Source organism: Eptatretus burgeri, chromosome 2 (genome assembly GCF_056783735.1).
Source record: "Eptatretus burgeri isolate ZD-2024b chromosome 2, Ebu_testis_v1, whole genome shotgun sequence".
Taxonomy (NCBI): domain Eukaryota; kingdom Metazoa; phylum Chordata; class Myxini; order Myxiniformes; family Myxinidae; genus Eptatretus; species Eptatretus burgeri.
The window spans coordinates 155617738-155644706 of record NC_140962.1 but is presented as its reverse complement, the minus strand read 5'-3'; the positions used below and the strand labels follow the sequence as shown (position 1 = coordinate 155644706).

Sequence of the window (26969 nt, the reverse complement as noted above, 5' to 3'; positions counted from 1 at the left end):
ATGATACAAACCAAGGCTCAAGGAAGAGTGAGGAGACAGACAGAGGGCAAGAAGACAACGAACCAAAAAATGGGGCAACAGTTGGACTAAAGGGAGGGAAAGAGTGGACAGAGGAGAGCAGGAAACCTGCACAAGTAAGAAGGTCGAGTAAGGTATGGTTAATGGGAGTAGAAAAGATCATGGGTACGGGTGGGAGCGGACCTGAGATGGTGATGCACTATCTGCTGGAGCCCTGTGATGGAGCAGCCTCAGAAATTATAAACCACTGCAAAAATGTTAAATTGTGTATTCCTCGTTACGATTCGAGTTGATTAAACCATTCCCAAGTTGTTTACACCTTGAAAAAAAAAATAAAACAAATCAATCAAATCCAGGTATTTGGTAAAACCTCACACCAAAGGCTCTCAAACGAATTTACAGGTATACCATCCAACGGCCTTCATCGACTTGCCCAATAGTAATAATTTTTAAAAAACGACAAAAGGAAAGATGCAAAATCAGTACAAAAATTTATTTAGGATCGAGAATTTAGAAATACAGACATTTACAACTCCGAAAGCACCAGATGGGACTACGGAAGGGTTGTTTTCAATGACAAGGCAAAAAATAAAAAACAAAAAACATAAATAAAATGCACCAATCATCTTAAAGGGAATAATAACGAGCCTTCTTAAGACGTAACTAGTTTGTACATCTCAATGATAAGTTTTTTAAACGATGATAATGGCAAAATAATAATCCATAAACACTCTCAAAACATGGACCCACCAACAAAGGCCTCTGTGGTTCAACAATTTGTTGATGTGGTTCTGCCTGTCTCTCTGTCTCTCGGCACCAAATTTGAGTATTCCCACCTTGTGGGGTAGGCCAGGGAACAATTTCAGCCAATGTCTTTCACCAACAGCACAACGTCCCTCCAAAGGACGGCACACGCATTGATGCCTTGCCCTGCATGCAAAACACCAGGGTGACAGCTCATAGCTGGGTAGGGATTCGAACCCAGGCTATACCTCTCGGCTATCCTGCAAGCCCACCTGTTGTACGTCGATACGATAACGATGCAACCAGAATGCAGATTTCAATGTAAAAAAAAAAAAAAATTCCTTTCCAAGGTTTCTTTGGGTCAACAAATGCTCGTCAACTGGGAAAAGCAATGAAGCAAGCAGCAGAGCTTAGTCATTTATACTGCCCCATGCTCAGCAGGTAGAGCGAGTGATAGGACAAATCACGGGGAGACTCGGGATGGCCTTACCAGCTCGCACTGAAGGCGGCTCTGGTCCGGCTCGGGCCTTGGTACGAATCGCAGTGAAACCAACCACCTCTCCAAAATAGATCGATCAGAACCTTAAAAATAACTTTTAAACCACTTTGTACTTTTCATTTTTTTTTCAAAAAAAAACCTAATCAACAAAGGATGAAAAACAGACTTCCCTTTGAAGGCAATCCAGAGGTGAGTGGTGTGTTGCAGGAAAATGTTGAGTTGAGAATTTTAATTTACAAATATTTACAAATATCAACAAGCGTTTAAAAAAAAACAAAAAAAAAAACACATCATTAAAAACAAACAACAAAGCAATAAAAAAACAATAACGTAAACAATAGGGCAGCAGAGCAAATTCGTTAAGATATTAATGGCGGATCAGACGACGCGAGCGAACACGGACTCAACAAGCAAGAGCACACAGAAAAAGAAAAAAAAACAAAACATGGTGGGTTACGAAATGATACAGTTCTTGCCCTTTTGCCGTCTCTTTTTATCCCCAATGGCGTTCGCTTTGGCTGCCAATGATGCTCCTCGACCGAAGGCCACGGGGATGATGTGAGGGGGCAGTTTGCTCGGAAGAGTCGCGTGTGGAATAGGCCGTCCCAGGAAATATCCATCCTCTTCAGAATCGGACGACGACGAAGAGCAGGTTGAACAGCAACCATCGGAATCCACGGAATCGTCCTCAAAGAAGTCGAGGACGTTTCGGTTCGGGAACCTTTCGACGGTGATGTGATTCTGAGGCGCGTATATTGGCCTGGCACGAGGCCGGCCACCTTCTCCAGGTTTGCCGGTCCTTTGCTGCATCCTCTGCTCGTACTCTTCGTGCGTGTGCACCTCAGGCTCTTCCTTAAAGTGACATCTCCGTTGCTCAGATACGGCCAGTCGGTTCAAAGCGTTCTCGGAGCGCGATTTACGTGATTTTCGGGAGTGGTGATGGCCACGGTGATGCTGATGGCGCCCTTCCTCGGAGTCGAATGCACGCCGTCGGAGACGTTCGCTCAGTGGCGGGCGACACGCCATCGCGGGAGGAGATGCAGGCACTTCGGCGGCCTCCCGACCAATTCTGGCTTGAATGCGAGGCTGCGAGAGCGATCGACGGACAGGGCCCAGCATCCGCTGCCGAATGCTATTGATGGGTTCGCTTTCCACTGCTAGATTGAGGCTTGAAATGGAATCGGTGCTTTGGTACCGGATGGCCGGGTACAGCGAACAAGGAGTATTGAACTTTTCCTTCTTGCAGTTCACTTCCTTGATTCCGTGTGGGATATTCAATTTTGCATGCTTCTCCGTGGACTTGTATTCCACATCCACAGTCAAACCTGGTAAAGCACACAAATCAACTTATCGAAAGTACAGGAGACTTATCTTTGACACGTGCAATTTGTCTCATTTTGAGCAGAGTTCGAGCATTTTACGCCAGGAATCACGGAAGACGCAAGGTCCCCCACGGACCGTGCTTTGATCCGATTTCCTGTTGGAAGATGGCTATTGTCTGAGCTTCCTCAACCAGACATGACACTTACAGACCAGGAAGAGTTCAAATGTACATGCGGTCAAAACTTCACTGAACTCCTACGTAGAAGTGGAACAATTTGGATCACGACTCAAAAGTTTTCTTACTCTGGTGAAATCTTTTACATCTACGTATCGGATGGGAAAGCTGACTTTATGCAAGGGTGGCATGTTCCACAGCACAGCACCAATTCCTGAACTCCAAAATTTCATAAGAAACAAAATAAAAGAGCACAACATCGAAAGGGATTTTGGCTGTGGATGAAATGTGAAGGACAGCTTTGCGCGTGATCGAATGACTAACAACGCAGTACGCGCAGATATTCTAAAAACAAACGTTCACCGACATACTGTACTCTCCTACGTTCACCAACAAACTACACTCTCCTTTATGCGAACAATTTTCACGAAAATTATTTGCTCAAGCATCTAAAAAGGCACCCGGACCAAAAAAAAAAAAGTGCCGAGCACTACCATACCGATTCTGGGGAACTAAGTTCCACCGAGCACTACTCTGATTCTGGGGAACCAACAAGTGCGACTGAGCATTGCTCTGCCGATTTTGGTGAACCAACAGAGTACAGCGCACTAGTTTACTGATTTTGGCGATGAAAGTTCCACCGAACACTATTATACCGAATCTAGCAAACCTCTGGCGAACCACCAAATCGTACCAAGCACTACTCGACCGATTCAGAAATAAATAGGATAAAAGACGTCGCAGAAAGAGCGCAGCCTTTCCTGTTGGTTTGGAAATCTGTAAGCTTCTCGTTTAATGCTATCGGTGCTTGGCTGTCCCTTGAGAAGTTTTTCGATTGGTTATTATTTTAATAAATTTCATCTGAGACTAAACGTCTTCATGAGAGCAAGGCAACAGCAAGTCGAGCACATACTTCTCCAAAGTTACGAATTTGTACAAGTGTACCAGGATTCCATTTAAATATTCAAATTTGTTATCATCATCAATTGACCGGCGCACCGATATATCGACTGAATATGTCACTCAAGTCTGTCACTACGGAGGTGAGTCCAATGGCTTGGAGGGGGGGGGGGGCGGTAAAGCTTTCTGTATAGCATTAGAGTACAGGTAGAAAAATGTCCTTCATCAACCAACCTGTGATGTTGGAAAGAGATTCCATCGAGCCGTGTAGAGCACAATGTGGATTTCTCGTTCCTTCTGGCCGGCCCCAGGTCCCAACATGAGGAAGCTGAACCTTCAAGTGCTGGAAGTGGTTGCACTTCTCACCTTCTGAGCAACCAGCAGCCTCTGGGACACTTACGAGTCTGTCTATTGACTTGGTGCCCATGTCTGTGTGGAAGTAAGAGTCCGGACTAGTGTGAAGTTTTGGGGATTCGTGCTTTGCCATGCGCTGTGGTGAGTAATGGCCCGCTCTCTCGATGAGGCCTAGCAGCGACGATGGGCCCTCTGCCTTAATTTCATCACGGAGTTGCTTTGCCAAGCTCTGCAAAGACTCACTCGGGATGATAACTTGGTGAGGCATCTCTTCACGAACATTATCTTTCTTTTGAAGCTGCACATGATCTGAAAACGGCAGGTAGGTTGTTGGACTCGATCTCTCCAAACTCGAGTCCACAAAGGATCCTGGGGATAAATGAAAGGCCGTTCGTTTCCCACTTTCCGACAGCCCATACATCGAGCTTTCAGAGGCGTTTTCGAGGATGAACGGCGTCGGGTCGAGGCTGTAGGCCGTTGGTTTGGGTTGCGACGCCTCGGATCCATTGCGGAAACTGCGGTGAGAGTCACGAGAGCGTGCACTCTGGAATGCCGAATCTGCAGAATCCGAGGCATTCCCATCATCTCCCAGGCTGCAGGCCTTGGAGCAGAAAATCTGACCCTGTTGTGGAAGGAAAGGAAATCCCAGCAAGGAGCTCTTGCAGCGTGCACAGCTGAAGCATTTGTCTCGTGCATGCCAGTGTTGTCCTCCATACGTCACCCGCTCTTCCTCCAGGCCTTAAACAAATGGAAGCACAGTAAGGAATCAGCAACAATTGCCAGATTTATTTATTTATTTATTTATTTATCTTTGTGGAATCACAGAAACTTTCCTCTGTCATGCTTTTCATTTGACAGGGTGGTGCAGAAACAGAACACTAACCTTTGAACTCTCTCGACCGGGTTTGATTCCTGACTGCAAACTGCCCGAATGGTCCTTTGCGTGCATTGCGTTGCATCACAAAGTGCACCGTCCATCGAAAGGACGTTAAGCTGTGTGCCCTGTCGACTCGGATTGGTTGGTGGACATTAAAGATCCCACGGTGTCTTTGGGGAATTGCAAGCGAGTTATTGCCACGACTCTTCAACGACAAATTCCTGCCCTGGTTACCACTGTGAAGGCGAAGGCAAACTACGCAGTGTGATGCTCGGCATGAGACTGCTTTGGCTCACTGGACCTGTCTTCGGGCAGAACACAAAAGACAGACAGACAAGTTTTTTTTCACTGACTTGCAGAGGTTGTGGGGTTCAATCACCAAATCACTTTACGGAGGGGGAACATTTGGTCTAACCCCGGACTGCTTCTGGGCTGCTTGTACTCTGTCCAGGTGTTTAAGTAATTACTGAAGTTTTATTGATAAATGACGGCAAAAACTGATGACTGTGGGTTTTATCCAGATGTTCGGCGTCGAACCCCGGACCAAATCTCATGCTAACTGCTCCACCAAAAAAAAGGATTCCTCAAAATTTGTTGAGGCAATGCAATTTAAGGATACTGTAGTATGGGACATTACATCCAGGTATATCAACATCCCACTAAGAATGGCTGTTCAGGCTCTAGAAAGTAGTCATAAGCTTTAAGGGCAGCTGATAAAAGCTGGCAAACGGATAGTAGTTGAGGTTATCGCTAACTTTTCACAGGTGACTTCTTGAAGAGTTGCAATTTGCTCTTCGGACTGTGCCACCTGTAGAGTAGGCCAGGTAACATTGCCTAACATCTGTATGAAGGTCATGGGTTAGCCAGCTCGGTTTTACAACAATTCTCCGTGGACGAGCTAACATTCCTGAAGATCTATCGGTGCGCGTGGATTGGGAGCAGGATGGACATCTTTAGCAGTAGGATGCCGGAAATGAGATGCTTGGAGTTATTTTACAGGCCGTGGCTCGGATTGGCCAACACGCTCCTAAAACCGAATGCTATGGAAGATTTTTCACTTCAAAATACAAGGTGTTGCCTTCTTCCTGAAATACGTAAATCAAAAAAAGATTGGGAAGCGAGCGCTGTCGCACTGCACGGACTTTCATCACCTCCCGCCAAAATAAATAGCCCTTGTGCAATTTGATTGTGGATGCCTTGTTATCTCATCATCATTTTCAGAAATATTCAATTCCATTGCTTAAATCGTGACCTGGTCCGGTGGTCGGGCTTGGATTTTGCTGATGGTGATCATCCTGAAGAGTTGCTGGGAAGCTCCACCCTCCCCTATCCTGAAATCCCTCTCTCCCCCGCCCACACCCCGATCAACAAAGGTGCGAGAAATTCTGAACATGACAAGCAGAGTGGAGTGAAAAAAAAACCCAACTCACCGATGTGCTGATAGCAGGCGATGCACGGCACGGTGTGCCGCACCTGGAAGCACGAGCAGCAGAATGGACGGCCGTCTTTCATGATGTAGCGCTGGCCACCAAGCACGATCTGGCACTCGACGCAGCTGAAGTGCGCGATGTGCCAGTGACGACCTTCGGCTTCTGTGCATTCATCGGCGAAGATTATCTGTCGGACGAGACGCAAGCTCACCTGTCGGTTTCTAAACCGCGGCCACAGGTAAAAGACCCTTTTGGTTCCACGGTATTCTTATCGCAATCATATTTTGCTGCGAGAAGAATGCCAAGCTGGGGAAATGCCAGTGAAGGCTTGGATTCCAAGTCTGGCAGTAAGAAGTTAAGGAAACAACAGAACATCCATCACAGTTCATCTTAATGGTCCTTTCACAGCCCACTTATCTTACGGTCTTCGCAGGAAAGTGGATCCATAATTGCTTCAGGCTGCGTGTGGGTCTATTCAAAGCAACTAATATGGTGCTTGCAACACAAGCGGCAAAATTCCGGAGTCTTTTTGGCAATGATAACCAAAGCGGTTAGAGGACGATTTCGAATGTTCTGGAAAAGATTAACAAGACCCACATCAACCAAGACGCGTCCCATGTTGGCTTGCTTTAGTCACTCCGATGCGGCCTGTTTTCAGGCTTCCATGACCGGTGCGTACGACGACGACGTCCAATTCACTTGTAGAGATGTTAAAACCACTCGGGGGCGATGGTGTCGCTGTGGAAACATCGCGAAATGGAACACAAGTGGTAGAAGAAGCAGCTGCAGAACAATCTTGCGGTTCATGGCATTTTTTTTTAAATTTTTTAGCCCTGTCTGCCCGTTATGGAAACCTGATATCAAATCAGGTCAAGTGATGTCAGAATTTAAATTAAAAGGGACATGACATCATCCCTGGCCTTAATGACCTCTGTGCTGTTTGCAATTTCAAATAGTTCAAAACTACATTCATTTTGGTAAAAGCACTCTTTGCCTACTGGACCCTCTCTCGGATGCAAGCAGGAAATGATGAAACAATCGATGAACTTGAGTCAAATGACGAGGGCATTATGTGTACAGTGTACAAATACATACAGTACGGTGGATTTGATTTGAACTCGAGATCTATATCACGAGGCAGTGCTCGGATTCGAACGACGAGTGGACCCAACCAGAGTGCGTGTGCGAGTGCACACTCACACACCTATACCTGCCTAAAAGCCACAGCCATTTGCACAATGTATTCTCGATATCACCAAAAGGTTGCTGAACATGTTAAGATCATGCAAAACTAGCGTTCTTTAAAAGCTTCCTTGGTCCCAGTAATGGCTGAGAGACATAGACGTGGATCTTAGTGCCTGGCAGGATGGTGCACAGGTAGCACACTTACCTTTGGGCAGTCTGTAGTCTGGGTTTGATTCCCGACCTGACTATAAACTGTCGGATTATTGCTTTGTAGGCAGGAAGTTACATCAGAAAGTTCAGCATCCGAAGGATGGATGTTAAACTTGGCGTCTCGTCTGCTAGCATTAGTTGGTTGATCTTGAAGACCCCACGGTCTCCTTTGCAAATAGGTGAGCCAACACCGGTACCCTGAACAAATGAGAAATTTCTGTGCTAACCTATAGGGGGCACTGCATCAGTGGCACACTTTTGCACCTAGCAACTGTGAAAAAAAACAACGTTTTTTTAAGAAGAAGAAAGAACCCATGTGCTACCCTGGTAGTTGAAATCTTTGCTCAAAGCCAAGACCTCATCGGCATTAAAAATCTAAATAAAATCAAAAGGAAGAACATTGGAAGTTGACATATTCCAGGAATTATATTAATAATGAGCAGTTTTTGGAGCAGTTGTTACCTCGGGCTGAACAGGAAAAAAAAATTAATAAATAGGAACACGTGTCCTGAAGCTCACCTGGATCAGGAGCAACAGTCACTCAAACTGCCTGCAGACCCCCTTGGACCCTGATATTTTTTTAATGCCATGAACAAACTTTGGTACGACATGGGTGATGAAGGTTGTGGTCAAAAGTTTCATGAAAATCATGGCTGTAGTTTTCGGAGAAGAGAGGAGAGACCTTATATTTTTTTTGGGGGGGGGGTTGTCAAACCTCGCCCCAGAGACCCCCTTAATGAGCGCAGATTTTGATGAGGTCAATACTTCTTTGTTAGGCATCAGATATGAAGCTTGTGCCCAGGTTTCATCAAAATCGTGTTTGAGACCGAGGTGTTTACAGACTGACTGACTCACTCACCGACAGACACTGCTCAATCGCATAAGCTCACCTGTCTAAAGTCCAGGTGAGCATAAAATGGGTGGTGCTTAGAGTGCGAAACCAATAAGAACAAGAGTGCAAGTGAGCACAATATACGCCCGAACAAGAAGGTATATACAGAATTGTGCTACGAGATGGAAAACAGCATCCAGGTTGCCGTGGCAACCACTTTAGACAACGAACGTATGTCGCGACACACCGTCTCCACAGTCTGTACCTATGTACCAAATATGAAACGTGAAAGTTGAAAACTTTGGGAGTTAGAATGCGGACAGGAACGGACGGACGGACATACAGACAGACGGACGGACGACCGGTATCACATAATACGCCCCGACATATATATATATATATATATATATATATATATATATATATATATATATATATATATATATATATATATATATATATATATATATATATATCGTATAAAAAGGGTTGGTGCAACAGAAAAAACGGGCGGTGCTTTATCGAGAGCTGAACCAACAGGAAAAGAGGAGGTGTATTATCAAGTACTCAATCAACAGGAAAAGAGGAGGTGCATTATCAAGTGTTCAACCAACGGGAAAAGGAGGTGCATTATCAAGTGTTCAACCAACAGGAAGAGGGGCAGTGCTTTATGAAGTGCTCAACCAACACGAAAAGAGGAGGTGCATTATCAAGTGCTCCACCAACAGGAAAAGGGGCGGTGCTTTATGAAGTGCTCAACCAACACGAAAAGAGGAGGTGCATTATCAAGTGCTCAACCAACAGGAAAAGAGGAGGTGCATTATTAAGTGCTCAACCAACAGGAAAAGAGGAGGTGTATTATCAAGTGCTCAACCAACGGGAAAAGGAGGTGTATTATCAAGTACTCAATCAACAGGAAAAGAGGAGGTGCATTATCAAGTGTTCAACCAACGGGAAAAGGAGGTGCATTATCAAGTGTTCAACCAACAGGAAGAGGGGCGGTGCTTTATGAAGTGCTCAACCAACAGGAAAAGAGGAGGTGCATTATCAAGTGTTCAACCAACGGGAAAAGGAGGTGCAGTATCAAGTGCTCAACCAACAGGAAAAGAGGAGGTGCTTTATGAAGTGCTCAACCAACAGGAAAAGAGGAGGTGCGTTATCAAGTGTTCAACCAACGGGAAAAGGAGGTGCAGTATCAAGTGCTCAACCAACAGGAAAAGAGGAGGTGCTTTATGAAGTGCTCAACCAACAGGAAAAGAGGAGGTGCATTATCAAGTGCTCCACCAACAGGAAAAGGGGCGGTGCTTTATGAAGTGCTCAACCAACAGGAAGAGAGGAGGTGCATTATCAAGTGCTCCACCAACAGGAAAAGGGGCGGTGCTTTACCGAGAAGGAAAACAGGAAAAAGGGGCAATGCAACACAAAAAAGGTGGTGCTTTCTGGTTGCTGAACTAACAGGAGAAGGGGCGGTACTTTACGAGAGCTGAACTAACAGGAGCAGGGACGGTGCTTTAGCTGTCCAATGAGGGACTTCATTACCAAGCCAGGCATGGATGGTTTATCCATGGAAGCTGTTATGAGGGTTCAAAAGACAGTTACATGGATCCCAAAGAAGCATGACCACAGACGCTTGGAGAGATTGTCATTCCTGTGAAAGTTCTGAATGAGTTCATTTTGAATTTGTGATTTGGCATTTTCCATTCAGATATTTGCGTTTGCTCACGAGCAAATACATCCATCTTAATACGGCATTATTTCTGGGAAACACTGGTCTCCTAACAGACCAGAAGGTGCCCGGAAGTACACCGCCAGCACGCACAATGGTGTGGAGGACTATCAATGATACGTCAGCCAACACGACTCACTTTTACCAACCTTTCATCATCCATTTCAATGTTATGTTGTAGAACATCGCACTGGATGTGAGGCCTAAATTTTAAACTCATATCAACCACCAACAGCGGTCTTGGTTCTTTGGATAGGAACCGGGATGGGCCTCACCTCATCGCATGCGGCACAGCGTGGTTTTAACCGTTCAGCTTGATGGCGTCCACAGTACAGCTTCCCATCCAAACAGAAGTAGATCAGGTCCACGAGCAGCTCTCGGCAGGTGATGCAGACGAAGCAGCGAGGGTGCCAGTACAGAGACGTTCGCGAAGCAAAAACAGCCATCTCTCCACCACCAATGGTTCCGCCACACTGGACGACATTAGAAGGCGCTGTTCAAGCACTCGTGGTATTATTGAGGAAGCCATAGACAAGCAAAAGCACGTTATCCCAATCTAAAATAGTCCACCTACCTTTACCTGAGGGTACAGGGGGTTGGCCACATATTTGGGGTACATCCAACGATTGCCACAACAAAATAAGTCACCACTTTGAGTACTTGGCCTTCATCAGGGATGGTGTGCTAATTTTACAGGGAATGGAAGATGTATTTGGCATTTACAAACCAATCAATAAATCAACTAAACACAAAGTAAAATGGAGGTAACTCCTGCGTCATGTACTGGTGGTGGGATGTCACTGGTGCCTCCGTCGTTTACAGTAAAGGTGTATCCAGCTGGAAACTGGTGAGATATGGAGTAGCATGTTGTAAAGGTCTCAATCAAGTGAAACCCCATGATGGTTCAATCTCATTGTTTGGCTCCACTTTAAGGTTGAGCCACCGATGACATAATAGCAACGCACGGACATCTTGGATAACCTTAGCACTCAGCCTCAGGCAAATCAAATTGGTTCAAGTTAAATAACCAACCTAGTTAATCGTAAAGGAGTGAACTTGGAATAATCATGAAGTTCTGAGCTTGGTTCAGTGAAGGCTGAATTGCCATCAAGACGGACATTTATCAGACGTGATTCGGTGGGAAGAACGAACAACCGAAACGATGTACATTGTCCGAGAAGTCGGTTACAGAGATACAAGTCGATGAGAAATATTCTCCACTCCAGGTTAATCCGAGGGGAACCCAGAGGAAATGCCTCGAGGACAATTTACCCACAATGCCTTGAGGCATGTGCATGCGGCTGTGACGCACTGAAGGAGGTATCGCACCTTGGATCCACAAAGTGTTGGCTTGTAAGGTTCTATTCTTGCGTATGGCAGCTTGGCTGCTGGGTAGCTACCATTTCTTGGAAGCGTGGCCATGCCACTGATGCTGTGCCCCTCTACCAGTACGCTGGTACTCATTTCTCCGACCTCGGAAGGATGACAGGCTGAGTTCAACTCCACCTGGTGTTAATCCAGTGGCCGACGGGGCTCAAACTCAGGACCCTAAGCTCCTAAACTAGCCACCTTAACCACCGAGCCAACACCAGGCTTGTGGCTTATAGGGTGCTCGCACAACAATGGGGAAGTTAACTTCCAATCTGTTTACTGTTTGTACACGACATCAACCAATGTGACGAATTCACCTTTGGAGCACCACCTTGTACCCTTTAAGGTTAAGACGGACATTTATCAGACGATAATTAGGACAGTCTGTACAAAGTTCAGAGATAAAGGGAGCAAAACTCAGCTTGACCTTTGTGTTACCTTCCTTCCATCCACATTTAAAATCGATGAAGTGCAAGTCGACCTGAAAATGGGCCAAGTGATCCGAATACCGCCGTACAAGTGTCTCTAAAGTCGGTGAAACAACGACACGGTCTCTGGCTAACTGTCATGAACTTTGTCTCCAGTTTGGAGGTTGGTGATGTCATCGCCAAAACAATCGTAATTGTCTCTGAGAAGATATTCAGATTCACTGGGGGTTGGCCTCGTCTCCGAAGATGCCGCTCGTACAATGTCAACGCCCATTCAAGATAAATTCAAAATAGATTTGAAAACATCCCAAGGCTTTTTTTCTTCCCCACAGATAGTCTCAGACGCCAAAGTCAACAAAAGGGTCGTCGAACGATTGGGTGATAGCGGCACGGATTGCCAATGGCAATGTTTTCCTTGGGATTAATAAACACTGTTCGTGTGTGGTTTGCTGCACAAACATCCCTCCATAACGGTCGGGTTTAACCATTAACCGCCGAGTCAGTGTGGCGCGACATTAACTCACCACTCGCATCTCCCCGACGACGCTACCATGAAGATCATTATGACGTCATAATTAGGGAGACGACTTGAGGCCGTTTCCATGCTCGACTTCTCTCGCAGCCACCGGACGCGTCTCACGATGTGAGGACACCTCTCGATCCGCCGTGAAACGAGAAAGTCTTCTCTGTATCCAGAGTCCTGAATCCGAATGTCGATCCTCCCGTTTTTTGTTTTTTTTTGGTCCCCTCCACGCAGCTTTTCCTCAAACCTCCTTTGACGCAAGCTGTCATCCTCATTAGCTGAAAACCATGATCCCAAGATTAATGGAATCTGGCTTTTCTCCCCACATGCTCAAGCCATCCCTCGAGACGTTGAATAAATGGCGAGAATATTATTAATTCATTCATACGACTGCGAAAAGCGACGCTGAAGCTCTTCTCAAGTATTATCAGGAGGAACCGTTATTGTCTGTATCCAGAATCCAGGCTCAGGGAAGAATGGTAATGTGGGACACAAAGCCAATGAAAGAAGAAACAGGAAACAGTAACATACAAGCAAAAGGGTTCGACGAGGAAGGGTTAATGGGGGTAGAAAATATTGCGCGTTGAGATATTTAAGAATTTTTTGGGGGATTTTTAAAAAGAATGACGGGTCCTATTGATAAAGCTCTTCTATTCACATCAACACCAAGGTGGATATCCAAAGTTTATCACCAATCACCAACCACATCAAGCAAAGAGCTCAAAACCAATCATTTAAATCAACCAAAAAGAGCTCATCACCAGTCACATCAATCAAATAACTTGATCACCAGATTGTCAAAGACACCAATCGCATCAGTCAAGGAACTAATCACAAAACAGCTCATCATCAATCGCATCAACAAGCAAAGAGCTCAACACCATCCATAGATATCACCGATTTAAAGACCTCAGCAACCCATTGTTGGTGGAAATTTGGTTCGAGATGAAAAATGCACGTCAAACAATTTCCCGTACTGAAAACAAAAGAAGTTGTGCATTTTCTACGGGTATGAAGACCTGGGTGCGTAAACGTGTGATGCTTCATGGACAGTCGTCCAGCAGCATTGATCAATCACCTGCTGACAGGCAACCCCAGCGGCGGTGATGGGGAACGACCTGACGGATCCTCGGCCCAAAGCATCACGCTTCCTCTGTGCGCTGAACAGCCTCAGCTCCTTCTTCTCCTCCTCGCCGAGCGAGTTGCAAAATCGAGCCTTTGCAGACACGGACACGGACACGGACACGCGCGGCACCAGGATCAGCTGCGCCCGAGGATTCAACCCGCAGATGAAACGGGAAACCCCCATGGCTCGCTCCACCGGCTGAGCTCCTATAAATTATTACTCAACCGCATTCTTGTTCCCAACAGAGGGATTAACCGCAGTGCTGGCCTTTATCAAATCATTTTAATGGTGCACGGTTCATCCCAGAGAGCAACACAGACCTTTACCATTGTTTATCAGCATTTAACAATCATCGATGGCGGAAAAGGGTGAACAATGAAAAGGTTCAAGGCAGAACAATAGATATCACACGCACACAAACAAAAAAAAAAAAGTCAAAGCAGGAGTAAGATAGGAAGTGAGCAACAAATGGTTCTAATTGTTTAAATGAATTGCCTTGGGGAGCCACAGTTGGATCCATGGCCTACAGGAAGGTTCTTCACAACTGAAATATATCCAAGTTCAGGAAGTCAAATTTGAAAACTTCACTACCGCGAAGTGACACCGACTGTTACCGCAACAAGGTATTCATTTCAACCTCGAAATAGTCAGTTCACGAATTGTGTGAAAGGCCAACTTGCACGCCTTTGGATGCCACGTATGTGGTTCGTGTGCAATCGATGCCGAGGACAAGCATGGCTGATGTTTGGGTCTTAACCTCAAGGTCGTGAACCGACGTCTCACCTCGTTATCCTGCGGGGGGAGCTGGTACAGCAGTTGCTTCGCGCGGTACTTCTCACCGGTGCTGTTCACGTAAGGTACGCGGTCCTCCGGCAAGCAGCAGAAGTACTGATGGACCTGCGGGTGGAAGAGACCAAGTGAATCGTGCAACACCATCCAGAATATGTGGGGTAACGGCCATGGGCTCATTGGCGGTGTGACCGAATTCCCAGCACACTCGCTCATTACCTGCGCAAGGTAAACGAGACCCGCGCTGCATCGTCGTGGACGATTTGGCCGGCTCGGTGGTCGCGTAACAAACGGCCTTTTACGCTCGCAATCACAAGGAGGGTCTGTTCGTGAGCTCGCCAAATAGGCAAATACAGTTGCTTTTGGAATTCGTTCCAAAATAACGGCGACAAGCAGCCTTTATCAAACAACACGGAACGAATCAAACGGGTAACGGTCGTTTCAGTTCTACCCGAGCGGGTCGACAACCGCTTCACAAAGAGGTCGTGAGACTGATAATCACTCCGCATTAGGGCCACGACCCTTCAGGTGCAAGCGGTAACCTTTTGAGGGTGAACACTTTGTTCACAATCGATGGGCATTTTGATTTTCTTCACTCGACAACAACCACCTTTTATGCCTCATCTGTCAAACAACTCCAACTGGTATACTTTGTTGAACTCCTTCACGACCCAATTCATCATCCTCAACCACAATCACTGTTCTTTACAATCAACCACAACTGCCATCCTTTCCACTCACCCAGTGCCGGATTGAGCCTCGGCTGGCCCTAAGGCACATTTTGAAATTTTAGAGAATGGCCTGAAAATTTAAATTAGATTTCGGGCTCATGGAAATGGACCCCAGACAAAAGATGAACCGATTCAAGAACAAAGTATTTAATACAAAAAAAAGACAAATATTTAATGTGAAAATAATTTTTGGCCCAAAATTTTGGCTGGCCCTAAGGCACATGCCTTGTCTGCCTAATGGTTAATCCAGCACGGCCCTCACCTACAATGACCATTGTTCCTTTGTTACCTCCCAGGTTCAACCACAATGCTCGCGAGCTACCATCATTTCCTTCGTTCACCACCACCAAAAGCTATTATCTTTTCCTGTTCAACCCTAAACTCCAACAATGTTTTTGCATCTCGTCCACCACCAAAATTCCTACAGTTTCCGTGTCTCACATAGGACAATAAACAAAAGAACAATCGATGGATACCTGTCCTCACCATCACAGTGGTCCTGTCGATGTCTTAATGGAGTATCATCTTCTTTGAAGCTTCGTGTAGAGGATATTCCACTCTACACCGCCCCCCCCCCCCACGTCCTCCAATTGAGAATGCCATTAATTTGTTGTTGATACATCAGGACAAGCCACCACAACATGATTCTCCAAACATCATGGAATAAAACTTTAACCAGGCTGCACTGGGCGAGCACCCGGTCACCTCCATCGACTCCTTTCCACCAAAGGCCCCTTTGTTTCTATGCTCTGTAATAACAATTTGTGGATTTTTACTGCCACTGATGGCCAAACACGGCCTTGGTCAGGAACAGTCGGCCCATTTAGCATGGCCCAACCTGGAATGAGAGTTAACTTTTAAATGTGGCTGAGAGCAGGGTTGTGGGGTAGGGGGGGGGGGTTTACAGCTGTCTGCTTGCTGGATCCTGGACAGCCATCATTGATGATCTGGAAGTTACACACGGGAGATGGCACTGCACCAACATGGTAGCAACAGCACCGATTTGGCTCAAAGCGTGGTGGTACATTCTCTTCGAATAGGAGACCTCCATGAGAATAGATTCAACTGGTGACCGCACTCAAAACAAAATGTTCAGATTTTTCGATTGAACCATCCATTTCATTCCTGGTTGCATCGGGTCGCGGTAGGTGGTCACATAATCAAGGTGATTGGAAGACCATTCCAAAGCTAGGCAGGTGGCCGTATGATTTGGTCAGTTCAAATGGGTCATTCATTTTGGGGAGAGAAGGAGCGGCAAGAAGATAAAATTAATTTATTTAATGGCCATCAAAATGTCACCCAATAAAAAGGACCTCACTGAGCTTTCAGACAAGATCATACCAACTTTGGGGAGGAAAAGTCTTTCTCAAAGCAAAATGACTAACTAAGAGCACGATTAGATGTTGCGCCGAAAAATGCTTGGAAATGTTTGAGTTTGAACTCTCGTGCGTGCATTGAGGAACATCGGTGTACCGCCGTCATGCCGCCATCGACTCTTGTGGTTTGGGAGTCGAGCGCAAGCATCTTCGTACCATTAGTCCGTAAACCGTATCCATATGGCAGCGAGGCAAATAAACACGATTAAAGTCGATCCGTTGATTCCGCCAAACAAACTTCAAAGGGATTCTTCAATCGCGAAAGGAGTTCGAAGAGTTTGGATTTTTTAATAAAATCTGCTCTCGCTTCCATATCAGGAGGACGGACCCTCCAGGCCCATAAAACGGCTGGCTTGCGTGAGGGATACCTTGTTGGACGTAGACGCTGTAAGATATTACTCAATACCTAATTGGACAGACACAGCAAGACATCACTTAATATGTTGCTGGACAAAGAATAGATATGCCTGGTGTTGGCTTAATGGTTCGGGTGGTGGCCTTGGGATCCCACTCAGCCATTGAATTAATACCAGGTGAGGTTGACTCAGCCTGTCATCCTTATGAGGTCGGCAAAATGAGTACCAGCTTACTGGTATCCAGCGTCGGAGTGGCGACCCATCCAGTGATGTGCCGAATAGCCGAGGAGTCTGCTTCGGCAGCACCGACGCTCTGCACAGAGTATGGTCCCAATGGATGGACAGAATAGATGCCACCAGATACCTTGTCAGGCATCACCAGAATCATTGAACCACTTCAGTCTCCAAAATGGTACACCACTTGTTTTCGGAAGATGAACAAGATACAAATATTGGAAGATTAAAACTCCCAAAACTATCTCTCCCTCGTTTGCCATTCGCAGGTACGGTACATCACTTCGAATCATCCAAACCTTAGCTATCTGAAGATCCCTTTTGCTCTTACTCCGATAATGCAATGGTTGTTTGTTTGCACGGACGTTGCTCCACTCAAAGTTACTCAATAAGACAGTCCTAGGTGGTCACATTCTGGGACAAAAGAACAACCCCGTTCTCTTTCAGACCCAACTTCCCCGCATTTGCGTTTTACATTTGCGTGCATGACGAACTCTCTTTGAACCAAAGCTAATTTCGGCCCGAAGAGATTTGATCCAAATTTTGAGGGTCAGGGGAGGCAAAAAGGAAAAATACACCCACCCCTTAGCCTTCACTATCTCCTCAAGCTCTGAGAAAGGAGGGGGGAGCTGATGTCAAACAGATAAGCCAAAATCACCACCACCACCACCACCGCCACCGCCACCGAGGGTGCCAAAGATAGAAAGCACAGATTGGGCGTTTAGTCGGTTTCCGATTTGAGACCAAGTATCTCCCCACGGATAAGTCTGGGATTTAAAGTCTTCCCGGGGATAAGTCAGCATCGTCTCAATTTCCAATGGAATCGAGTTGTAAGAAAGCTTTAAGGTGGCAGCAGTACGAATTTATGGTGAGGCATAAAGCGAATGGTGCTCCTTGGACCATCCATGAACAACTTCCTACCCTCGAGCACGATCCAGTCTCCCGACGATTTAAATAAATTGGGAAAACCCAACGAACAAGGATAAGGCCAAATCGCACGGTGTTTTCAGATGGACCCACAGTGTTTCAAGATCATGCGAGCCAAGAACCTCAGAGGTCTCTGTACTTTACTGGAAGAACAAGAACCTCAAATTATCAGCTCATCATTCCATGCCCAGATCTGAGGTCAACGCTGCAACCTCAGCTTTCAAGTAGATTGAATATTTGAAGGTGGCATCACCGTGGCACTAAAACGAAGATCCAAATGCTAAACGATGACCTTTCCCTCCTTGAGGCGCAAAACTTTCATTGATGTTCATCACTTTGCTTTTGGCTGTTTAACCCAGACAAGGGACCCCATATTTTCCCACAATTAAAAACCATTTGCAGTGAGCTTTAGGCTAAGCCGCGTTTACACAACGACAAAAATCAACCTCGCAATTACAGCATCAATGGGGTAGCCCAAGGGTCCAATGCAGTAAGAGTAAGCCAGAGCGAGAGAGAGAGAGACCGGTGAGGTCAAGGTACCTGCTCTGGCTTCAGCCCAGGGGGGACCCAGGTGTATTCCTCAAGCACACACCCCGAATCGTCATCCGATACGGAGTTGCGTTGCAGCTCGAAGGCCAACGCTCCGACGGCCTTCTCCATGGCGGTGTCTTCACCCACCCGCCCACCCGACCCCTCCCAACCCAACCCCTCCCCTGACTCTGGATATTCTCTCCAAATCAACAAAGTTCCAGGTAGTTTTTCCTGCAGGGAGAAACAAACACCAAGCTCTAGTACATCCATCATGGGTGTGGCCAAAGGCCTAAGGCAAAGAAAGATCACCGGTAAGAGGTGAGAGAATGCAGTTCGAAGAGACTTATAGGCTGTACGTCAATTGGGTCATGCCTTTGGTCAAAAGCATTTTTCGGGGGGAACATGGCCATGGGTACAAGTGGTCCACTGTACATCAACAAATCGCCTGCACTTTGGAGAGGGGGGGGGGAGGAGCAGGGGGGACCATCGCAGGCCAAGGAGAAAAGGTCTCAAGTTCCTGATTAGTCGGCTTAGCTCAACTCCATCTACAAATGGCTGCAGCAAAGTAATAAAACAAAAAGTGAAACAAATTTAACAACATCTCCATAAACAAGTGATCGCAGAAGGAAAAGGTTGGTTTGGGGGAGGGGGGGGGCAGGAGAGCAATTTCCGGCTAAACAAAAGCAATGTAAGCATAACAATTGTGAGAAATAAACATCAATTCCCTGAAGACTCATGCACACTACCCTTAGCATTCATTCCCTAAAGACGACACACTCGCTCAGCCTAATAGCCACAACAAGGCTACGCACTGGGTAGAGGGTCAAACAGGCAAGGAGGTTCACTGTTACAGGTAACCCAAAATGGGCCAAAGGTGTGTGTGCACTCTCATTGGACGACAGATCATGAGCAGCCTTGTGGTCTGACAATACATCAGTAGTGATGCAACAACCTACTACTACCATGGGGGAACTTCACACCATGCTCGAGTAGGTGATACGTCGTACACAACTCTCCACTCAACCCTCACCCCACCTTCCTCCTCGTTTTATTTAACAGGCACCACCAAGCCCACCACATTGCACAAAGCCCTCCTTTTAGCCCTGCTGGTGAATGGTGGTGGAATGGCTACGTGGTCCAAATGGTGGTTGTACTGGCGGGACGAAGGAAATCCGACACGAGGCCAAGGAAGAACTTTCGAACACAAGATGGAAAGGGAGGGAAGGGAATGCTGGAGATGGAAAACCACAAACAATCCGACATTCAAGTCCTCTTCAACCATCCCCCTCCAAGGATGTACTTACACACCGACTCCCTTTTTAAAGTTTGTATTTACATTACAACAACCCCCCCCCCCTCGACCCCCTTTCAAAAACATTCAAAACCCTCAAAATGGATTCCACAACTCACAGGTAACAAGCTCACCTATAAACAGTCTAGTGAGGGTTCAATTCACAACCTGACTTTCACCTGGTGCTTCACAGGTAGAGCGGTTAAATCAATGAGCGTGCCATCGTTTAGTTTAGAGGAGTATTAAGCCGGCTGTCCTGTCCTTGTCCTGGAGTGGAAGTTAAAGATCTTGCTGTGCAGTATATCTTTGGAATGAGTAGGCCACTCAAATTACAAATTGCTACTGAGATCTACAGGGATACTGCATGAGTACCATGGAAATGATGCAACCAACAAACCAAATCCACGGAATCTCACTCCGCCCTCTCACCTGCGATGACATATTAAAGGGTCACGTACACACAAGATGAGAATGAAAGGCACGGATGATGTGAGAGGAACGAGATACCGTCATCACCAAGAGAGCGATATGAATGCCAGCGAAGAGCGAGTAAACGATCATCCAAGAGATGGTCACACTGACGTGGACCATGCTGGGTGAAAGACCATCGTCGCCGAAGTCCGAACGCACCTGCTCACAATCATGGTCACAAAGCCTCCACGGCCAGTCCCACAATGGAAAACTCGCTCGGACCTTCTCAACCCGATGAGCCCCGAGGTCCGAGCCTACCTGCCAGGTGGTGCGGGTCACACGCTCTCCAGGTCACTTTTCACCGTACCGGCTCGGCTTTAGGAGCCCTCCATTTGTCGTGCGGTGCAAGTGGACAAGTGGTCATCCGACGAGCTCGAGTGGAGCTTCAGCGAACGTCAAAAGGTACAAGCCCCAGGTGTACGACCCGTTAGCAAGGTCGTGCAGGTTGGTCAGTTTTCATGTCCCATCGGAGCACTCCACTCATCACTGAGCTGAAAACACACATCCAAATCCCCGTACATGTACCGCGTCGGCTACCAACATCCGCATACTTCATGGAAAAGTACAATCATGTCTCCTAATGTCCTCTCCACGAGCCCCACACTCCATTTAAAGAGAAGAGAACAATCAGAGGGTTCTTTGGGTGAAGCCTCAGGACAATGACACCTTACATTTGGTTGTTCCAAGGCGAACAAGGTAATCTTGTTCGGTCATGTCCTGTGGACAATCACAAACATGAGATGACCTTCAGCAGATGTACAATGCTGGAACAATCTGCTATTGTTCGCACGAGTTTGAGGCTCATGGGACAGCAATGGACAACTAACGTGGATTACAAGGACAACGGTACGTTAGCATATGGGATGAAGTGCTCAAATGGGAACACCAATAAGGAGTTGGCACCACCACCACTACCACCACTCATAACCAGTTAAAACCAAGACATTCAGGTGCACCGCCGAGTGCAGCAAAGCACGGTGGGTTGCATCACCGTACCCTCAACGAGAGGTGCGAGAGTGGACGGGAATCAAACCCGACCGAGCAACAGGAAGGATCGTTTTGGAATATCGAGACTGCTGTTCATTTCCACGGCTTTCACAACTGCGGCGGAGAGAGAGCCACCTGGGAACCGCGCACATGACGTGGCACGCGTGAATTACCTGGACAGGTACGGAGAAACTCCCGCACACAAAAAGAAAAAGCGACATGCAGCTCAAGCGGTTTCTCAAACTATTTACTTTCAACCGCAGGTTTGGACACACAATCGTCCCAAAGTGAACTGGAAACTCTTCCATGAGCCTCGACCTGACATAACACTTCACCCCCATTACAGTCAAACCACTTGGACCCCATTGTCTGGATGCCCATCTTACCTGCAGCTGAACGAAGTCCCAACAAACAGAGGCTCAGGGTACTTGTTGAGATACAAGGGGACAGTCCATGGATCAGGAGGACAAAGTTGTCCAACTCGTGTTGTCCGGCGTCCCTCTGATTTCATAAATCCCAAAGTCCCGTACGAGCGTCAGCTCTCCGTGCTAGCGCGGCCGCACGCATCACTCGTCCACGTCGAACCTCCTGCTGCATTAAGTGAAAACAGATTCTGGATCGCCGGTTATATAGCGCTCGCGACGGACCACGTGACGGCCGCGCCACTGGCTGAGAATGCTCGGGCCCCGCCCACACGGACCGAGGCCCCTCCCACACGGACCGAGGCCCCTCCCACTTGTAAGCGCGAGCTCGGGAAGCGTGACGTGGGGTTCCTGCGGAATTCTCGAACCGGTGGGAAACTTTGCTCGGGGTTCGAGGTTCGAGGTTCGAGGTTCGAGGTTCGAGGTTCGAGTTTGGGTCCGTGAGTCGGTGATGCGGCATTTCAGGATTACACTCGAACGAGTGCCGTGATCCATGTGGCTGTCGTCGTCACGTCCGCCATCGTGAGCTTGAGGTTCGGGTTCCAGTTCAGCAACAAATGGCGATGTACAACATGTGTGGTGATACGTTTTCACAGAGAGAGTCCGTTGTGCTGTGACAGTAAATGTAACAACGAGGTAAATATCACGACGTCACGTACGGAGAATCACTGTGAGAAGAAATAATTCATTTCAAGAATAAGTTTGAACTGAGAACATCGCAAATAGCATCGAACAAATCACGGAGTGCGTCATGGAAAATGGAGCTTCAGGTACAGGAGGGTGAATGGAGCTTCAGGTACAGGAGGGTGAAGGGAGCTTCAGGTACAGGAGGGTGAAGGGAGCTTCAGGTACAGGAGGGTGAAGGGAGCTTCAGGTACAGGAGGGTGAAGGGAGCTTCAGGTACAGGAGGGTGAAGGGAGCTTCAGGTACAGGAGGGTGAAGGGAGCTTCAGGTACAGGAGGGTGAAGGGAGCTTCAGGTACAGGAGGAGGAATGGAGCTTAAGGTACAGGTGGGTGAAGGGAGCTTCAGGTACAGGTGGGTGAATGGAGCTTCAGGTACAGGAGGGTGAAGGGAGCTTCAGGTACAGGAGGGTGAAGGGAGCTTCAGGTACAGGAGGAGGAATGGAGCTTCAGGTACAGGTGGGTGAAGGGAGCTTCAGGTACAGGTTGGTGAATGGAGCTTCAGGTACAGGTGGGTGAATGGAGCTTCAGGTACAGGTGGGTGAATGGAGCTTCAGGTACAGGTGGGTGAATGGAGCTTCAGGTACAGGAGGGTGAAGGGAGCTTCAGGTACAGGTGGGTGAAGGGAGCTTCAGGTACAGGAGGAGGAATGGAGCTTCAGGTACAGGTGGGTGAATGGAGCTTCAGGTACAGGAGGGTGAAGGGAGCTTCAGGTACAGGAGGGTGAATGGAGCTTCAGGTACAGGTGGGTGAAGGGAGCTTCAGGTACAGAAGGAGGAATGGAGCTTCAGGTACAGGAGGAGGAATGGAGCTTCAGGTACAGGAGGGTGAATGGAGCTTCAGGTACAGGAGGGTGAAGGGAGCTTCAGGTACAGGAGGAGGAATGGAGCTTCAGGTACAGGTGGGTGAATGGAGCTTCAGGTACAGGAGGGTGAAGGGAGCTTCAGGTACAGGAGGAGGAATGGACCTTCAGGCACAGGAGGGTGAATGAAGCTTCAGGTACAGGAGGAGGAATGGACCTTCAGGTACAGGAGGGTGAATGGACCTTCAGGTACAGGAGGAGGAATGGACCTTCAGGCACAGGAGGGTGAATGAAGCTTCAGGTACAGGAGGAGGAATGGACCTTCAGGTACAGGAGGGTGAATGGACCTTCAGGTACAGGAGGGTGAATGGACCTTCAGGTACAGGAGGGTAAATGGACCTTCAGGTAAAGGAGGGTGAATGGACCCTTCTGTGTGTAGAGATCGCTAGCAATGGGTCACACTGTCCTTATATACCCCTCCCCTCATGACCCGAAAACAATCTCCCTTAATATACCCCTCCCCTCACTACCCAAAACAACCCTCCCTTATTATACCCCTCTCCTAAATACCCCAAAACAATCCCCCTTAATTTTCCCCTCTCCTCACTACCCAGCAACAACACTTTTACTCCCTTATATACCCCTCTCACAACAACTCCACAACAACCCTCTTTACTCCATAATATACCCCTATCCTATCTACTCCACAACAACCCTCTTTACTCCATGATATACCCCTCTCCTCTCAACTCCACAACAACCCTCTTTACTCCATAATGTACCCCTCTCCTATCGACTCCACAACAAGCCTCTTTACTCCATAATATACCTTCTCCTATCTACTCCACAACAACCCTCTTTGCTCCATAATATACCCCTCTCCTATCTACTCCACAACAACCCTCTCTACTCCATAATATACCTTCTCCTATCTACTCCACAACAACCCTATTTACTCCATTATATACCCCTCTCCAATCTACTCCACAACAACCCTCTTTACTCCATAATATACCTTCTCATATATACTCCACAACAACCCTCTTTACTCCATAATATACCCCTCTCCTATCTACTCCACAACAACCCTCTATACTCCATAATATACCTTCTCCTATCTACTCCACAACAACCCTCTTTACTCCATAATATACCCTTCTCCTATCTACTCCACAACAACCCCTTTACGCCATAATATACCTTCTCCTATCTACTCCACAACAAACCTCTTTACTCCATAATATACCCTTCTCCTATCTACTCCACAACAACCCCTTTACGCCATAATATACCTTCTCCTATCTACTCCACAACAACCCTCTTTACTCCATAATATACCTCTCTCCTATCTACTCCACACCAACCCTCTTTACTCCATAATATACCTCTCTCCTATCTACTCCACAACAACCCTCTTCACTCCATAATATACCTCTCTCCTATCTACTCCACAACAACCCTCTTTACTCCATAATATACCTTCCCCTATCTACTCCACAACAACCCTCTTTACTCCATAATATACCCCTCTCCTATCTACTCCACAACAACCCTCTTTACTCCATAATAGACCTTCTCCTATCTACTCCACAACAACCCTCTTTACTCCATAATATACCCCTCTCCTATCTACTCCACACAATGAGAAGGAACCTGAACAAGCAAAAAGCAAAGATGAAGTAATCAGAAGGAACCTGGATCGGATTCGCATTTCAGCTGCTCCTCCTCTGCCCTCAAATCCACCCAAGCACAGCCAAGTGAGTCTTATTCAAAAAAATAAAAAATAAAATAAGAAACCACATTAAAAAAGCTAGATTCTTCTGGCTGCCAGACCATGTTTCCAATTAAGTTGAAATTTAAAACATGTATTCCCCATCACTAGTGGATCATAATCTTGAAGTTTCACGTCGATTGATTAAGTGGTTCCAAAGAAAACATTATTTCATATTTTTTTAATCCAACATGGCTGCCAAATCATGTGACCTTTGACATCACATGTGTGAACCTTTTGTTCTTCGTGGACAGGCGGTCATATGTGCAAAATTTTGCTTCGATCTGTTAAGCAATTTCAGAGAAGAAGATTTTTGAAGGTTAAAAAAGAAATACAAAAATCTATATTGCTCCCATTCACGTGAGTGATGTCATCAAGTTTTTTTTCTGGGGACATTTTTATCCCTGGATGACCCTGAAAATTTTTCATACTGATTGGATGTGGCGTTCTCCATATGCAATTATGATGTCATAATGAAGGAACCTAGTATGTCATGAAAAAAAGATCACCCTCATTCCCCATGAGCACTTGCTATGTGCTAAGTTTCAATTTTTTCCATGGTGCGGTTTCAGAGATACAGACAGAGGTCCAAATTTTTTCTGTTTTTTTCCAATATGGCTACCACACCACTTGACCTATCACATCTTAATTATCATTAAATCATTCTACATGCGCAGTCACACCAATGGTGAAAATTTCCTCTCAATCCGACAAGCGCTTTTTTTTTGTATACATTGTCGAGGCTCGTATTAGAGTTAACACACAACACACAGCGAGGGGGGGGGGCATTGGAGAAGAGTTGCGGGAGTGGGAAGGACAAAACAGTGGAGAACAGAGACATTAGGAGATCTGTGGAAGGGAGAGGGATGGGGCGGGGAACACGGGGTATACAAGATGGACATTATAGGGACTTTCAGGAAGGAAAGCAGGGGATTTGAAGGAGGTTGGATTGGGGTGGATTAACGGGGGTAGAAAAGATCAAGGATTTGGATCGGGGATGATAAGAGGTGGTGGTGAACAGCTGTTTTGAAGGTCTGGAGGGAGGAATGGGATTGAACAGAGTGAGGGAGTTTATTCCAAAGGTGGGAAAAAGAGGAATGAAATAGTGAAGGTGAGCAGTGATTCGTTATTTTGGTAGTTTTACCAGAAGGGGGTTGTTGGTGGACCTTGAGCGCCCTGTGGAAATACGGTGGAGACAAAATTGCAGAGAGAGCAGGGGGGGGCAAGAACGGAGAGGAGACGGTAGAAGACAGAAAGACCACCGACCTGCCTGCGTTGAGAGAGTGATAAACCCAAAGAATCAGCCTCATCACGGGAGATGCCAATGATCTGAAATGCCTTGGCTTCCATCGTGTGAAGTCGAGAAAGGAGGGAGGCAGGAGCACCAGCTCAGAGTAGAGAGCAGTAATCCGGTTGTTGAGAAAGCGGTTGTGGAGAACAACATGAAAGTTCTGTGTGGACAAACAGACAGACAGACAAATGAACCCAAACGCAATACCTCTTCTTCGGCAAGGGTAACAACCCATCACTGCCCTCATATAATAGATATCCTCTCTCACTAACCTAAAACTACCCTCCTCACAGCCTGAAAGTCAGTCATATCAATTAACATCAATAAACAACAATGTCCAGCACTTCTTTAAACCGACACAGCAACAATGTCCAGCAAGGTTCACTTCTTCGTATCAGCCACACTTCTTCATATCATTGCATATCAGTCATAAGTCATTATCAATGCGACATTAGTATCTCCCGTGATGAGACTTCGTCTTTTGGTCTCTCACTCTCTCATCGCAGGCAGTTCGGTGGTCTTTCTGTCTTCTACTATCTCCTCTCCAGCCTCGCCCCCCCCCCCCGGTCTGTCTGAGATATGTCCCCC

At 46.8% G+C, this 26969-nt stretch overlaps 1 protein-coding gene and 1 long non-coding RNA gene across 3 annotated transcripts in view; one reads left to right on the top strand and one right to left on the bottom strand.

Annotated features, from left to right (window-relative positions):
* Positions 1-492: 492 nt before the first annotated feature.
* LOC147033648 (prickle-like protein 2) lies at positions 493-18810 on the bottom strand. Its single transcript, XM_085871720.1, has 7 exons — positions 18675-18810; positions 14505-14618; positions 13674-13811; positions 10549-10746; positions 6321-6507; positions 3894-4751; positions 493-2586 (listed from the first exon to the last, which is right to left on the bottom strand). The coding sequence occupies exons 1-7, from the start codon at positions 18792-18794 to the stop codon at positions 1715-1717; spliced, it is 2487 nt and encodes an 828-aa protein (XP_085727846.1). The 5' UTR covers positions 18795-18810; the 3' UTR covers positions 493-1714.
* Positions 18811-22143: 3333 nt separating this feature from the next.
* LOC147033647 (uncharacterized) overlaps positions 22144-26969 on the top strand; it is a 59587-nt gene continuing 54761 nt past the window's right edge. For both annotated transcript variants that reach the window (XR_015055578.1, XR_015055579.1), the window contains exon 1: positions 22144-25076. This is a non-coding gene — a long non-coding RNA (uncharacterized LOC147033647). The remainder of the gene's footprint in view (positions 25077-26969) is intronic.

What these genes read in the sequence shown, in the direction of transcription:
- LOC147033648 (XM_085871720.1), bottom strand. Translation starts at nt 18,794, where the DNA reads ATGGAGAAGGCCGTCGGAGCGTTGGCCTTCGAGCTGCAACGCAACTCC. An exon ending in TCCCCCCGCAGGATAACGAG is followed by an intron (nt 13,812 to 14,504) that starts GTGAGACGTCGG and finishes GTGTCTGCAAAG; the next exon opens with GCTCGATTTTGCAACTCGCT. An exon ending in CGCCTGCTATCAGCACATCG is followed by an intron (nt 4,752 to 6,320) that starts GTGAGTTGGGTT and finishes CATTTGTTTAAG; the next exon opens with GCCTGGAGGAAGAGCGGGTG.